At 34.9% G+C, this 17018-nt stretch overlaps 1 protein-coding gene across 1 annotated transcript in view; it reads left to right on the plus strand.

Moving 5' to 3' along the window:
• The window catches only part of DNAH5 (dynein axonemal heavy chain 5), a 134924-nt gene extending 121533 nt beyond the window's left edge, over nucleotides 1-13391 (plus strand). Inside the window, 11 exon segments of the mRNA XM_054381977.1 lie at nucleotides 459-580; nucleotides 1192-1341; nucleotides 2856-3101; nucleotides 4933-5152; nucleotides 5502-5707; nucleotides 6390-6593; nucleotides 7264-7479; nucleotides 10003-10215; nucleotides 10526-10678; nucleotides 11664-11895; nucleotides 13240-13391. Coding sequence (XP_054237952.1) covers nucleotides 459-580; nucleotides 1192-1341; nucleotides 2856-3101; nucleotides 4933-5152; nucleotides 5502-5707; nucleotides 6390-6593; nucleotides 7264-7479; nucleotides 10003-10215; nucleotides 10526-10678; nucleotides 11664-11895; nucleotides 13240-13391 — 2114 coding nt within the window.
• Nucleotides 13392-17018: the final 3627 nt, after the last annotated feature.

Below are 17018 nucleotides of genomic sequence, written 5' to 3' on the forward strand. Positions count from 1 at the left end.
TCTTGTGTTGAATCTTCAGAATGTATTTTCCTGACAAGTATTTGTTTTCAGGTATATTGCACAAAGAAATATTAAATCTTTAAAAGAGAAGCTAATTAACAAAAATAAGTATAAAGTACATAATGAAAAAATAATTAATATAAACTTAACAAATTATAAACTCTTCTTTGCCAAAGATGGTGTGAGTTTATAAGGTAGAGAAACCTTGAACTCTCATGACTGAAATCCTGGATTCTTGTGGCTTGTATTTTCTTTTCTTTTCTTTCCCTTTTTTTTTTCCCAGTCTACCTCAGAAATTTCTTTCTGACTGTCCTTAGCTATTAAGCAGTCATTCTGCAAATTGAGAAGACTTAGTCATGTGAATATAGTCTTGCAATGTGTAGTCTAATTTTTTTTTTTTTTTGTCTTTTGTGTGTCTCCAACAGTTCTAATTTTAGCTAATCCCTAATTTCTTGCAGGTGGTGCTTCCCTAGACCTTAAAGCCTGTCCTCCTAAACCAGCTAAATGGATTCTGGATATGACTTGGTTGAACTTGGTGGAGCTCAGTAAGCTTAAACAATTTTCAGATATTCTTGATCAAGTAAGTAAGAGCTTTTTAAAAATTAATCTCATTTGACAGTGGTTGCCTGGTAGTGGTCAAGACATGTGAGAAACTGGCTTGTTTTATAGAACAGAATGAAACTGCCAGCAGATAGCCACAGTTATGGCCCCAACTGCTTAGTAACCTGTATTGATAAAAAGACTTTATGAAACCCCAGGAAAACAAACAAATAAATAAATAAAAGAGAAAATTTCACACCCTGCATAATTATACTTTCAGACTGGGATACAACTGGGATACATACCTAGTTTTCTCAGAGCTATGTCTGAGCCTATGTGTGTTCTGACCTAGCAATGCCATTTTTATCATTATGGAAAACACTGAGCAGTAGCTCATTATTTTCAGAATATGAATACTTAAAGGCATTGCTGCATTCTACAATTTTGTACTTAAAATTTGAAAGGTTATCCGCTTTGTGTTGTTTTCTTGTTTTGATACAATTACTAAATCTCTGTATCAACATTGCTAAAACCAATGCCTGTGTGTGGATTATGTGTCTCTGACCTTCATTAAAAGTTTGTGACCCAGTGGCAGTTGGAATGTGACTTGTCTCTTTAGAGAGATTTACTCCTTTGATTGTATAAATGCAGATTTCCAGAGCAGAGAAACAGTGGAAAATCTGGTTTGATAGTGAGAATCCTGAAGAAGAACTGGTTCCTAGTGGCTATGGTCAATCCCTGGACTGCTTCAGACATCTTCTTCTTATCAGATCTTGGTGCCCTGACAGGACCATAGCTCAGGTACATTTATATAGCCAACATAGTCTATTTAGGTGTCATTAGAATAGTTACAGAATTGCAGTTTAATACTTTTTCAGTTTAGCTTTAAACTTCTTTTTGTTAGGGATCTTTATGTTGCATGTTCTGAAATTCTTTTCAGGCAATTTATGCATTTATTATGAGGGCAGTGTTAGCAAAATTATTCCAATATATTGAATAATATTAGCCAATGATTTTACTATGGTGATAGGATTTTATTTAGAAACATGTATTTATCCACTTCTGCTTTATCAATTCAGGAGGTATTTTTGATTGTCTTCACTGCCATTACTGATTGGAATTATAAGTGTTCTCATGTTAGGCTGAAGTAAAATATTTCATGATTTTTCTCTCAGTTGGCTGAGAGAAAAACAAAACAATTGAAAACAATAAAATAAATAAATAAAAACTGAGGAATCACTTCTTGCATGGAAGAATTAGACCTACCTTGCAAAAAATTTATTTCAAGGTTTGTTTAAAGTCTTTCATTTAAAGCCATCTATTTAGAAAATAGAGAAATGTAAAATTAAGGTTTATAAAATGGTTAGACTTAACTTTTTTTTTTTAAACATCAGCTTCTAGGATCCTATTTTTAATCTTGATTTTATTCCAGTGCAAAAAAAAGTAGAACTTGTGTAATCGCTGCTAGTTTCAGTCCAATACTTGGCAGTTTACTGAAGTCAGAATGCATCCCTAAAAACGGTGCTGTGTGAGTCTCTCACATGTGCATTATGTCTGAAACCAATCATGCAAAAATAGTTCCTTAGTTCTGTTAATGGAGGCAAGATATGTTTTCAATTTACTATGTTTTTATGAAAACTGACAGTTTATCAAGTGCTAAATGCTGAATATCTTTTTGTCTCTGAGAAGTAATGTATTAATGGGAATATTGTTCTAAAAAAAAGCAATGCAATAATAAATATGATAAAAATAATTCAGACTATTTGAGATTTTCTATTTCCTTTCTATTTCAAAGGAATAATAATATAACAGCTTTCAAAATAAATAAGGAATAACAGAGTTGATCTTCACCTGTTCCTCTGGATCTTCTACTTTGTAATAGTAATTTTCATCATTAATTCATTGTTTAAACATGAAGTTGGAAAAGAACCAACACCTTTGAAGCATATATTCCATACTTCTTTTTTCTCTAGTATTTGGAAAGGAAATCTAGGCTTAGGAGTTATGCTATCTAATGGAGATACAATATTTAAATCTTTATAAAGGTTTAGTAATACTATACTGTAATTATAAGTGTTATATATAATATTACAAGCAGATATATGTAATAGAATAATTATTTGTTAAGCCTTAACTGGTCCTATAAGGCTGTAATAAATAACACCTACAAAGACTGTATGCTATGTTAACATTTAAAAATAAATTTGCATGTTTATTCTTTGCTCTTCAGTTTACTTATTGGTTGGATTTACACTTAAGAAGAAAACAGTATTAAATGGTTACATCACAAGCTAAATTTACCCTTTTTAATATAGGCAAGAAAATACATCATTGAAACTATGGGGGAGAAATATGTGGAGGGAGTCATCTTAGACTTGGAGAAGACATGGGAAGAATCAGATCCACGTACTCCTCTCATATGCTTTCTTTCCATGGGCTCTGATCCTATGGACTCAATTATTGCTTTGGGAAAAAGACTGAAGACGGAGACACATTGTATTTCCATGGGCCAGGGGCAAGAAATCCATGCTCGTAAACTTCTACAGCAGACAATGGCTCATGTAAGAGAGAAAAATCTGAATGTTTTTTGTATCTGTATTAAACACATAGAAATAAAAATTATATCATGAAATGAAGTTGGTGAGTAGTTAATGCTAATTCAAAAACATATATTTATTGGTATAAATAATTGTCCTGAGCAATAGAACTGGTTTTTTCCAGTCATTTAATAGACTGTAACAAGCTTTTTGGGACTGTGCAGCTCTCAGTGGTTTTCATATAAAATGAAGTTTTTGTTGTAGGCTACTGACTGCTGAACACAGCTGAATGAATCATTGGGATTGCATGGATATTAAATATTCTTCAGCAAGCATTTCATAACATTTTTTCAGTGTTGCATTTTTAGTAATACAAACTTATATTGTTAAATGAAGAAGCTTATTTCCAAATATACTATCGATAGTTATATAACCTTGAGAAAAACAAGGCTGTATAGAAAAATAATTTGTATTACTATTGTCTGAAATTTGAATTGGGATTTTTATTCTAATAGCACAGGTATTATATAAGTGAAAAATGGAAGAATTAAAGAATAACATTTTCTGTATGAGAAAGAAAAGATGAGATGTTCCAATTTATTGTGCTTTGCCCATCAGGCAGGTGGTAGTACTGCTATGTCTGCTGATGTGAACTAATTAAACTTGTGCTTCTGTTATGAGCTTCTTCCTTGTCTGTGTAACCAGCTTTCCTCTGACCTTTGCCTCAGATTCTTATTTTACCACTTCACATTAAGAGCTAATTAGCAGATCTGATAAGAAACCCACTTGATAGGGAAGAAGAGCTCCTTTTGTTTAGCTAAGAGAAATGCAGTTACTCTCTCTCTCTCTCGCTATCTCATGTATCCTCTTAATGAAGTGTGTGAGGTATCTGTATGAAGTATGGTAATTCAGGTGAGAAAGTTTGGTATCTATCATTTGACAACAATAATTAAGAATGTGTATTGGGTTATTTTCGAAGCCTGGGGCTGTTATGAGGAACAAGGTTTAGCCTCTTGCTTTATGGAGTTAGTTCTGAGCTTCCATATGTAAATCATGATTTATCAGTGTTTACAAGCTGTACTTATGTCCAGATATGTTTTAAATCATAGAATTGTTTTTATTCAAAAAGACCTTTAAAAGATCATCGACTTCAACCATTATCTAGCTACCAACTCTGGTGCTAAACCGTATCACTTAGCACCATGTCTATGCATCATTTAAATATTTCCAGGGACAGGGATTTAACCACCTCCCTGGGGAGCCTATTCCAGTGTGTAATAACTCAGTGAAGAAGTTTCTTTAAATATCTAATCAAAACCTCATCAGGTGCAACTTGAGGCCATATCCTCTGGATCTATCACTTGTTACTAGGGAGAAGAGACTAACCTCCACCTTGCTGAAGCCTCCTTTCAGGTAGTTGTAGCAAGCAAGAAGGTTTTCCTTTTAGCCTATACACTGACTTGGAAAAGGTAGGGACTACTCAAAAAGAACAGATTGGACAGGCAAGGACCACTTCATAGATGCTAAAACCAAAGAAGCTAACAAAACCTCCAGAAGGAACAACCCACACCTTAGCTCACATGAGCTGTGTTTCGGAGAAAAAATAGTTTGTTAATTGCATGTGTACTATTGCTATAGATACTGGTCTCTTGTGTGTGAAATGTACATGAAATCAAATGATCTAAGGCTTGATTTGCGGAGCCTGTGCAAAAATGACTGAGGGATTTTTTTCTTTAACATTCTTAAATATGCTATATTTTGCTATATCTTAGATGCTTTGGCTTTGCTCTTAATCTACATCATAAAAAAATTGTAAACAGTGTTGATAACTTTATATTCTATTGTTTTAAACTAGGGAGGTTGGGCACTTCTGCAAAACTGCCACCTTGGACTTGACTTTTTGGATGAGTTGATTGACACTGTAATAGAGACAGAGACTGTCCATGAAAACTTCCGACTGTGGATGACAACTGACATTCACAAACAGTTCCCTATCACCCTTCTTCAGATGTCTATTAAGTTTACCTATGAACCACCTCAAGGTCTCAGAGCTGGACTAAAGAGAACATATAGTGGTGAGTGCTAGAGCGGTAATGATTTAAATTTTGCTCATTTTTGGACTCTGTGTTGTCATCATGTGCTCATACTGTAGCCACTGAGAGTAAGTGTAAGTTAGTATGAGAAAATTAATATTAATTCAGTTATTAGTAAATTTTGGTGGATTCTTCTTCTGAATTTTATTCTTTTAATTTTAGCAACTTAATAACATGCTATAAACCGTCTCCATCACAGAACACTTTGAAGAATGATAATTTAATCCTGGGAGACTGAGTGTCTCCAGGATTGATGTTTCAGCATTGATTTGAATTAGTTTTGAAAAATAATATTACTGTGTTTCATATAAAGCCTGCTTATAATCAACAGGTGTCAGTCAGGACTTACTAGATGTGAGTGACATGGTACAGTGGAAACCTATGTTGTATGCTGTAGCCTTTCTACACTCCACAGTTCAAGAAAGACGCAAGTTTGGATCTCTGGGTTGGAATATACCCTATGAGTTCAATCAAGCTGATTTCAATGCTGCTGTACAATTCATTCAGAACTACTTGGATGGCATGGATGTCAAGAAGGTAATTAATGTTTTAATAGTGATGGATCTTCCTGGTAGTGGAATGTATATACATGATTCCAAATAACTGAAACACAAACATGATTTTAAATTATTCAATTTATTTATTTCCACAAGCATTCAACATTCCAATTACACATGTCTGTAGAGCAGCAGTCTTAAATTAGACTTTTAATCCTATGCATCCTAAATTTCTCTATCAACCTGTACGTTTAAAAAAACCCAGAGCCTTCGGTTGGATAGTTAAATATGGACCGCTGTATTTAAAATACTATTTTGTTTAAATGTGTTTTAAATAAAAACAGTAAGATTTGGTTCCTTAAACGTAGTGGCTTTAAATGAGTGTGTAAGAATTGCTCTTACATTTCTCACTTTTCACATAGCCTGTTGTCATGTAGATAGAGGTGTGTGGCAGATCATTTTATGATTGGCATTCAGTGAAGCTGAAAGCATAGTTGGAATGTAGCTGTGTCCTTCTTGCCAGCATGCCGGAATAGCCTCTTGAACTATTTTCCAATGAATTCTACTTGGAGAAATCCTTGAAGGTGTTCTCTACAGCATTATAGAGTAGAAAATAACTTTCTTCCAAAAGGGACAGAGATGCAGGATTTCATGTATCAGCTGCTCTTATTAACAAAAGGGAAGAGGATTAACTAAAGTCAATACTTTCTGCTTGTTTTTAGGGCATCTCCTGGAGTACTGTTTGTTACATGATAGGTGAGATCCAGTATGGTGGCCGTGTGACAGATGACTATGACAAAAGACTCATGAACACCTTTGTGAAGGTTCTGTTTAGTGAAAATATACTCAGTCAAGAATTCAGCTTCTACAAAGGATATGGCATACCCAAATGCACTACAGTGGATCAATACCTTCAGTACATACAGGTTGGTAAATGAAAACCTTTCAACATAAAAGAAACTTGATTCACTTGTTTCTTAGAAGTTCCTAAGTACTTGTATTTTGTCTTTTCTTTTGAATACCTGTATTTTGTTTTTTATTTACAGATACTTCATTGCTTTCTAACAGTCTCCATATCTATTAGTGACAGCTAATAGTGTCATCAATGTTATTGTTACAAAATCCTACAACGGTTTGGGTTGGGAGGGACCCTGAGATCTGCCCATTCTGACCCGAACCTTTCCTTTTTCACGTGATCTGATTGATGACATACCTGAAGGAATACAGTTATAAAAAAAGTGCAGACAATGGAATCCAGACATTGAGTGCAGCCTCAAAAAAAATAAAACATACAAGCTGACTAAGAAAATAATGGATAGAGGTTAAAACTGAATTTGTTGTTAACCTTAGTGTGACTTGGCCTGTGACATGACAGATAGATCACAAGTTATTTTCTTGTTAGAAAACTGTGAAGAGATCTAGCCTCTAAAATGTAATATTTTTTTGGTTGTTTTTTTTTTTTTGGGGGGGGGTTACTTTGGTTCTGGGTGGGAGGTTTTGTGTTTTGTTGTTTCTGTTGTGGTTGTTTCTTTCCTAATGAGCTTATACATCCATCTCCACCTGTGCTTTTTTTTTTTTATATATTTTGCTATATAGAGTCTTCCTGCTTACGACACGCCAGAGGTATTTGGTTTGCATCCCAATGCAGATATCACTTACCAAAGTAAACTTTCCAAAGATGTATTGGATATCATTCTCAGTATTCAGCCTAAAGATAGCTCTGATGGAGGAGGTGAAACCCGAGAGGCAGTGGTAGCCAGAGTGGCTGATGATATGCTGGAAAAGCTTCCTGCTGATTATGTGCCATTTGAAGTGAGTTAATGAAATTCTGTCAAGAGTATTCACTTCATCTTACTTGGTGTGCATAAAAAAAAAAAAGGAATGATATAAATTTTTCAAAAAACCAAGTCTGAATTCATTCATACAGCCAACACTTCAAAAACATATTATAAAGCAGTCTGACTAGACTTAACATCTTTTTATAGTGAAGTCACTCAATGCACATTGAATTGCTTTTGGAAGAGCTTTTTCAATATGTGAAACCACTTGATGCTTAATGAAGTAGGATCATCAGCTTTTAACAAAGGTTGTTGACACTGTAGAGAACTGAGGGCATGGTCCAAGTTTATTCCTGCCTCTATAATGTAACATATGTATTGCTTTCGGATTCAGCAAGTGTCCTGAAGATATTTTTAGGTTGCTTTTTTGTTCAGTGAAGTAAATGCTAAAAAACTTGCCAAGTGCTAGGTGTTGTTGATTGAAGGCTAGTGTTTAGTATATCAGGATCCATATTAGCATATAATAGCTTATGTAATTATAATTGTAATGGACACCTACTGTCTTGCAGCTATTTCTTTTCTGAAATAGCAACATTCCTTCTGTGTACAGGGAAGATGGGATGAGTCTCAAGATGAATTATGACTCAGCAAATTGCAATTAGAAAATATTTGCTGATGATATTCATACATGGACACTCCAATCAACTGTACTGTGTACAGTCCCTTCTGGACACTACAGCTGAATTTTTTGACAATTTATGTTGTTTCTGGGTCTTTAGATGGTTCTTAGTTTTCTTTAGAGTCCCAGAAGTTTAGGCTGCTAACGTTATAGCTCTTCCCAGCTAAGGCTAGTTATGAGCCTCAAATAAGTGAGAGGAAAATGCTTGTAAAATGGTTAAGGTTCCTGTATTTTTATATCAGGCATTGCTAAACTTTTATGGTTTATTGTATCTGCAAAAGCTTAAAAACTAGAAAAATTAGTTATGTCAGTAATAAAGCATTTACAACACTGTTGTTAGGAAATGCATGTGAACCTCCCCAGTGTGTCATCAGGGAGAGTTCATACGCATTCTTGTACTTCAACTGATTCCCAAATTAGCTACATGCTCACCTGGACAGTAAGATATTTTATTAATTAGATGATTTGCCTGCTATCTACTTCTGGAAGAGAGTGCCATTTTATTTTTTAATGGAAGCTAGCCTGAGGACCTGATACAAGGCTGTGTGGCTTATGAATGCCAAATTTGTCCTGTGAGGATGCTGAGATGTGAAAAGGATCATGGAGACTTGTACAATCCAACATCACCTTCACTGTTTTTACACAGTAATTAATTTTCCTTATGCAGGGTATGCTTATGATTATAGACTCTTTTCAGGTACCCATGCCTTACCTCTGTTAATTTATGTTTTCTGTAGCCTATTTTGTATCACATAATCTTCCTTTCCTCAAATGGCATAATTATGATAATATACTTTATCTAAACATATGAGTTAACATAACTGAATTTGGAACGATGGCTGTCTAGCAGTTTTCCAAAATTTTGCACTTGATGAAGTTTCTGACCTAGTGTCTTTCTAGAAACCTGAGGTGTATGACTTTCCAAAAGGCTGAACCAGACATCTGAGATCTTCAAAGGATTGCAATTTGAGTTTCTCAGAAAGTTACTGCTTTAGTGATAGGCAAAATCTCCTGGTAGTTGTTAGTCCAACTCTCTTCAAATTTTACTCAACATCTCCAGGAATAGACATGTAGCTTAGCCATGTACTATATAGTGTCATTGTACAGGTACAGTTAGTCCTGTTAAGTTTATAAGAGCTCTTTTGGGGCAGAGCAACTCTGAATAGAAATGACAAATTAAAATTTAGTTTGCATTAATAAAAGTAAATGTGAAGCACTAAAGTTCTTCACATGGTGAAAATTGTTTAAATTCCTTTTTGTATAGTAAAATACTGATAGAAAGGTTATTCATATTACTAACAGGGCTAGTAACCCTGTATGGGATTCAATACCTGTTATATATAATTTTTTTCAAATGTCTCTCAATAGGACTCTATTGACTACAGAAATTCTAGTTTCATTCATGCAGTCATTAATTTGTTAATGTTACACTTTTGATTTAAAAATATTGACAACTTTCATTAGAATCCAAGACTGCCTGGTACTGCAATAATTCACAGGCATTACTGATAAATAGCACTACTATACTGAGGCAAATTGGCTAGGGCAATCGCTTCTGATTCTCTTGTACAAAGTGCACTTTGGGAACTGTCTATTGGAATGTAAGCTGAAATCTGTACAACTGGGTATGACCTATGTGCTGTTTAAATAATGTTAACTCATAAAACGATATATAGACTAAATCATGAGTTAGCATCATAGACTTCTGGAACAAATTCTGAATTTCTGTCTTGCAGAGCGTTCAAGGAAGATGCTAAGCTGATCATTTAACTTCTTGAATAAAAGGATTCTGAAAAATTTTATTGAGGTCTAATCTTGACATAAGACCACCTTTGTTTTTTTACTTCTGTTGAAGGATATTTGGTTTTCTATGTATAGGTAAAAGAAAAACTGAAGAACATGGGATCGTTTCAGCCTATGAACATATTTTTGCGACAGGAAATTGAACAAATGCAGAGAGTTATCTCCTTAGTGAGAACCACTCTGACTGATCTAAAACTTGCCATTGATGGGACAATTGTTATGAGTGAAAATCTGAGGGATGCCTTAGACTGCATGTATGATGGAAGGATTCCTGCCAGATGGAAAAAAGTAGGTGTACATCACTTGTTTTGTAAGGGAAAACAATTTTTATTTTTTTTTCCTGTAGAGCTAGATTAAGCTCCTAGACATGCAGTAAAAACTTTTCAAACACAGGTGCTAACGCAGAATTTGCTACAGATTTCAGTGGGAAGCAGCATTTGTCTATCAGGTTAAAAGTTAATATATGAAAAATGAGCTTTAAATGTGCTTTGCTAATGTTATGTTGTTTACTACCTTGTGTAGAATTACCATTTTTTGACTTTAATATGTTTTAAAACTGTTGAATAAAAATAAAGAACATGCTGTTTACTGTTTTTAGGCGTCTTGGGCTTCCAGTACACTTGGTTTCTGGTTTACTGAGCTTTTAGAAAGAAACCATCAGTTTTACAATTGGATTTTTGAAAGCCGACCAAATTGCTTCTGGATGTCAGGATTTTTTAATCCTCAAGGATTTTTAACTGCAATGAGACAGGTAAATTGTGTTTAAAGTCTTACTCTGCATATTCTTTGATATATTTTTTAAATGAAAAAAAAGGTTGTGTGATGAAGGCTGAATTATAGACATGGCTCCATCATGTTGGCAGGGAGCGTGTGTGACTGCATAACTAATATTTCCTGACTTTTCTTCCTCTGCACATAATTTTTCAGTTTATCAATCACTAACATGTTAAAATATGCTTCCTACTTTGAACTCCATGTGTGTAGGGACTATTTTACACCATTAAGGCAGACCGGAGAAGTAATGTGTCATGTTACTAGCCCTGAGAAGAGGTGCTTAGACCATTAAATTCTTCTTTTGTTTTGTTTTTCTTCCTTTGAGTCTGTGTTCAGTACTTAACCTGGCTGAAGACTTGCCAGAACAGCTATTCTGATTCAGCCTCTCTCCATGAAGTAGGAAAGAGTTTCCTTTATGGATGCCTACTAAGCATGAAATTTGATTTATCTGTTAAATATGTGTATCTCTGTCTACTTGGTGATTGTGTTGTTTGCTCAGCCCACTAGTTGTGCTTGACGAATGAGCTACTTTTTTTTTTTAAAGGAGGCAATAAATACATATGTTGTTTCACATGAAGGAACACATTGAAGACCATAATTGTCTGGAATTCATAAAATTTGAAAAGAATCGTAGAATGGTCTGGGCGGTGAGGGACCTCCAAAGATCATCTAGTATGACCTCCCTGCAATCAACAGGGACTAGACCAGGCTGTCCAGGGCCTGGTTGGGTTGCTTGGTATGGTCTTAAGACCAAGTACTGAAAACTTTCTTATAGTACCATGCCAACACTAGCTTAGAGAGAAGTCAAACTGCTGTGAACATGGGTATCATAATTTATTTTTTTTTTATTGGAGAGGATAATTTGTGACCACAGGAATATGTTTCTAATAAATGTTTTGAAAAAAAATTATTCTGTGCATATATAAAAATGTAACCTTTATACCTTCATCTACTTTGAGCAGGAAATAACAAGGGTTAACCAAGGATGGGCTCTTGACAGTGTAGTGCTGTGCAGTGAGGTCACTAAATGGATGAAAGATGATATCACAAGTCCTCCTTTGGAAGGTGTCTATGTGTATGGACTGTACTTGGAAGGAGCTGGTTGGGACCGAAGAAACATGAGACTGACGGAATCTAAACCCAAGGTGCTCTTTGAGATGATGCCTGTTATAAGGATATATGCAGAGAATAATAGTAAGTAACTGTACTGTAAAGGATGCTGTTTTGATAGGGTTCAGTGTAATTTATTCAGCTATATAGAAGTGTTTTGGGCTTTAGCTAGACCCCCCATACTTCCATACAAAATGAGCTTTCAGCCTGCCTTGATAATTTATAGTAGGCACTTTTCCCCTGATATTTAGATCAGTCTTTACCTTCTGGTCTTAATATGTTGCTAATAACTTTTTAGACTTATTACAGATTAATTGTTTTCTGACACCTCTGAAAAAGTGCTTGCATTGTGTTCCATTAACTGTATGTCTTAGATTAAGAAAACAACATTGATGTACGTAAACTCTGTAACCTAAACCTAAATGACCTCTTTCCTATACCCAATGTAATTTTTTAATATATATACACAAAACGTATATGAGTATCTATAGATAACATATATATTTTAAAAAATGTGTATCTTATGTAAGGTATTTATAAATAAAATGTGAGTTAGATACAGATATTTATAAAAATGCAATTTTTTTGTTGTTTTGTTTTGTGGACAAGGCTATTTTTGAGCTAACAGAAGCAACTGTGGAGATATGGAGAGAGGTCATTGAAGATGCTTTGTCTTTAAGGCAGAAAAGGACTATAAGGACAGAAAGAAAAATTCTGGGCCTAAAGGACAGTGCTGTTTTGTGAAAATGTATATTTAGGCTAAATGTGCTGCTTCATATATATATATACATATAGGAAATGTTGAATAGGGATGTAAAATAGAATAGACTATCCACTGTTAAATTTAAATTCGGAAACTTCTGTTGAAAAACATTCTACCTCCAGAAACAAAGCCTGCTTACATGTTATTTCACCACAATTTTGTGCAGCTGATCTATTGTGAGAGGCATGATCACTGTGCCGGTGTATTAGCATGACTGGAATGCTGTTCTAATTCTGCAGTGAACAAGCTGAAAATTTATACTCTGAAATACTAAATGCATTTCAAAAATGTTGCTTCAAATAGGACATTCTTTGTTTTGACACATTAACAATATGTTGATAAGAAGTAATGCTCAGTGGGCAGATTGAATAATAATAATATTAGTCACTATAGTGGCCATTTACAGTTCTTGCTACACTGAGCTCCTAGGCAATGCTGTTAAATCTTAAACCCACATTAATTTCAAGCCATATGTAGCCTTCAACTGGTAATAGCACAGTAGCAAACAGTGTGAGAACCAAGTAAGAATTTTCTTTGGTGGTACTTGAGAACCTGTATGGCATTAAACCTTGATTCAAATTTACATTTGCACTATGCCCAGTCTCTTAGAACCCTGTTTATTCAACCTGCTTTCATTGTTTTTTACGTCTCTTCTGTCTTTTCAGCTTCAAGAGATCCACGTCTGTATTCATGTCCAGTCTACAAAAAGACAAGTCGAACAGATATGAATTTTATTGCTGCTGTGGATCTTAAAACCCTTCAGCCTCCAGAGCACTGGGTACTGCGTGGGGTAGCACTTCTGTGTGATGTCAAGTAGCATTAAGAAAATGTATTCTAAGCATATTTTCTGGTTTTTAATTATGAACATGAATATGTAGTGAGCTATAAGGCTGACTCTAAAAATACTTTTTCTAAGAAATAGTTTTGATTATGGTATTTTAAAAAATTTGTTCTTGATATATCAACTTCTACAATAGTCTTATAAGTATTAAAACTTAGAGCGATATTAAGTTTGGAAAATTGAAGTACAACTTTGATGTCTTGACAAATCATGACAAAGATTTAGTGTTTCTGTCTTATTGTTGTTTGCTTAATTTTACCTTGAATAAAGATTAATTTACTTGAATGTTGTTACTTTTCAGTGGTGAATATACTTGTAAATGGCCTTACCTTCAAGTAGCAAAATACAAAGCTTTTTTTCTTTTTTCCCAATGTACAGAAAGCTAAATCCAGTAATTCATTCACATTAGTTAACATCCCTCAAAATAATGTTCCAAGATTCATCTCCTGTCTAATAGTTTCGATGTTGCTTGCTGTCTAAATAAGAAAAGTGAGGCTGGAAAAATGTCACATCTCTTTCACCCCTTTGAGCACAATTTCATTGTGTTACATAGGAAAGCAAGCACTTAGCAGCTGCCTGAATTCCTTACTATCTGGTTCATGACTTTTAAATATGTCATTGAGAGGAAGAAAGTAGTTTTATAAGAATGCTTGGATATTTCTTAATGTGCTATTATACCAGATTTGAGTCAGTCTTCATTAGGGTTATTAGTTTTATGATACCAGTTTTAGCTTTCTTTTTGCTCTAATTCTGCAATGTTTTGATTTTATATATTGTTCATTTTTTTCTTCCATTTTCACTTGTGTGCTGCAGCCTATTTGGTGTCTCAGCTAGATGGGACACTTTTCACATAGGAATCTGTCTTAAGAGAGAAATGTTAGCAGCTCTACTTAGTTGAGCACTACTGGCTTCACACTTCAAGCACACTTATTTAATCTTCGAAAAGCCTGTGTATTTTTGTTGCTAAGACAAGGTGATATATCTTAGCGGGGCACTAGTCACTCATAACAACAGATGCTGCAGAAGAGGAAGCAGAAAGAACCATTCTCTGGTGCATCTGTCACACACAAATGCTGTAATGAAGAAGCTGTTTTCAATTTTTTTGTCAATTCAATACATAAAATATCAAGGGTGCATTAATTAATTTATTTAATAAACACGCTAAATATATCTCTTGCCTAAAGCTAATATTTAAATAAATAAAAATTATTGGAAGGCAGAAAATTACCTTTGTATTTTACTGAAGATTTCAGCATTAATTTCTGCAGTCAATCCATTTATGAAACACTGAGTCTGTTTGAAACTCTGGTTGTTAAAGGCCTTTCTGTTTTCTTTCCATCTCGGAATTTATTTTTTTGTTTCTTTCCTTTTAAATAACAGTGAAACAAATGAAGTGCATGGAGGCCGTCTTTTGGAAATAATCTTAGTTTAGACATGGCAATGAATAAATATAAAATGGAAAGGTTGAATTTTTTACTGGACCTTGGAGCACCATGCTCAGACTTCCAGGAGATCCTTCAGATGCCTGTTGGAGGTCTAAGTTGGTGTGAACTTGTGTCTTTCACTAAGACCTTTGTCTTCGAAGGAGATACATGTACTTTGTCCGGTTTCCGGTCATTCACACTGAGAATTTTCAAGCTGTGTACACTTCAAATGCCACCTTGCAAACAGTGGATTTGTGGAACTGCTGTTGCTGTAGACACAGCACAGATGTCAAACCCCACAGTAATTCTCAATGCGTGAATGGCACACATTTTTTTCATAATGTGGTTTTCTATGAGGGTGTGGGGAAATGGGTAGTTGCCCAATAAATACACACTAATAATCCTAGTTATGCCACAGACTGTGAGATTAGTGAAGCAGTTGATGTTGGTAGTCACTTTCTTTTGAAATGCATTATCATGCCAGGGCCCGGAGTCCATAACCCTACTCTTCCAGGGCCCTTGTTTGGGTTGGGGACCAGCTTAGTGCAGCTGACTCATTTCTACAGCCTTCCCTGGCATTCACTGATCTGTGTCCAACTCTGGTTACCCTCATCAGATCAGGCCCTGCCTTACTGCCTCAACATTCTGATGAGACCTCTTATCTTCCATGTTATTACAACCTCACCTAGCAGTCACTGATATGTTAACTGGCCCTGGCTGCTGTCATGGACCTGCTCTTGGACCTGCCCTGCTCTGCCCAGTACTGTGGAACCCTGCCCTGTCAAACAGAGCCTTGCTCTACCTACCCTGCTGTGACTCTTGGCTCCCAACAACACTTTCCATTCCAAGCAGCCTGCCTTTGCTGCTCCTTTAACTGTTTAGTAAAGCTAATAATTCTGTTGTTATCACTCTGAGAACTGAAGCAGTTCCTTTACTTTTTCACTGAGGCAAGAAAGCCAACATGTTTGACTGCTGATGTAAAAACATAATATTCTTTTTCAAAGGTGCTATCTTAGAAAGAGAAAATTTACACACATGTAAAAAAAGGACCTAGGAAACTGTAACTTTTTGTGGAAGGAGCTTAATGTAGTTTATTGGAAATCAGTGCAGCTTGTTAAGACACCCATTTTTATATGAATTGCCTGCAAATAAAGTTTTCAGTTTATTTGTTAAATTGCCACAAGAGTGGCAGCCAATACATACAGCTTATCCTCCAAGCCTCTCCCTCACCATCTTGCATACCTTGAGTATAAATGTGTTGTTTTTTTTTTTTTTGTTTTTTTTTTTTTTTTGTTTTTTTTGAGAAAACTGTGTCCTGGAATATCTTTTCTTGTTAATTGACCTTAATATATCACGTCAAATTATGTTTTCCTTTTTTTAAATTGAGTAAGTTTTTGTCTACCTCACTTGCTCTAAATAAACTGCAATTCCAGCAAAGTAATAGTAGATGAGTTGGGGAAGGACACTATAAATGGTTCATGTTATCTTTCAGTTTCTTTTCTAATCTGATCAATATGTACTTGGTAAGTAAGTGTTGAATAATGATGAAGTTTGTTAGCACTGTATAAAGACAGTGGTAAGAGTGTGTGTGCAAAGCATGTCTAGAAATGTTTAGTGAAGTAAGATGTATTCAATACATCTCCCTTTTCTGAGCTGCCCCTTGCAAAACCAAGTCCTTTGTATTAATTTTCAATACTTAAAAGGGGCCTATAAGAAAAACTAAAAGAGGACAGATTCAAATCAGATACAAGAAAAAAATTTTTTACAATGATGGTGGTGGAACACTGAAACTGGTGTTCTGTTTAAAAGAGGAGGTTGATTTTTTTTAATTGCTTTTGTATGTACTGTTAGTTGCAGGTTTCAGAAAATGCTGTATTTTCTCACTGATGCATGTTTCCCTGATGATATCAACTACTTCAGTGAATCTGATAATCTCATGTGAAATTGCCATTCTCCCAGACTAAGTCAAGGATAATGCAACACGTTGATACTATTGTAATGATAGGATTAGATTTGAATTAGAGACAATAATGAAGAGTTGCTTGTAGTTCATATTTCACATTAAAAACAAACAAAAAAGCTATTAACTGGAAGTTGCAGGCACTGAGATATCCCAGTTAAATATACTAAACACAAGTTTCCAAAACAGTGAAAAGTTTCCTTGAGTCAGTCATCCATG

The sequence above is a fragment of the Indicator indicator genome, chromosome 6 (genome assembly GCF_027791375.1).
Source record: "Indicator indicator isolate 239-I01 chromosome 6, UM_Iind_1.1, whole genome shotgun sequence".
Taxonomy (NCBI): Eukaryota; Metazoa; Chordata; class Aves; order Piciformes; family Indicatoridae; genus Indicator; species Indicator indicator.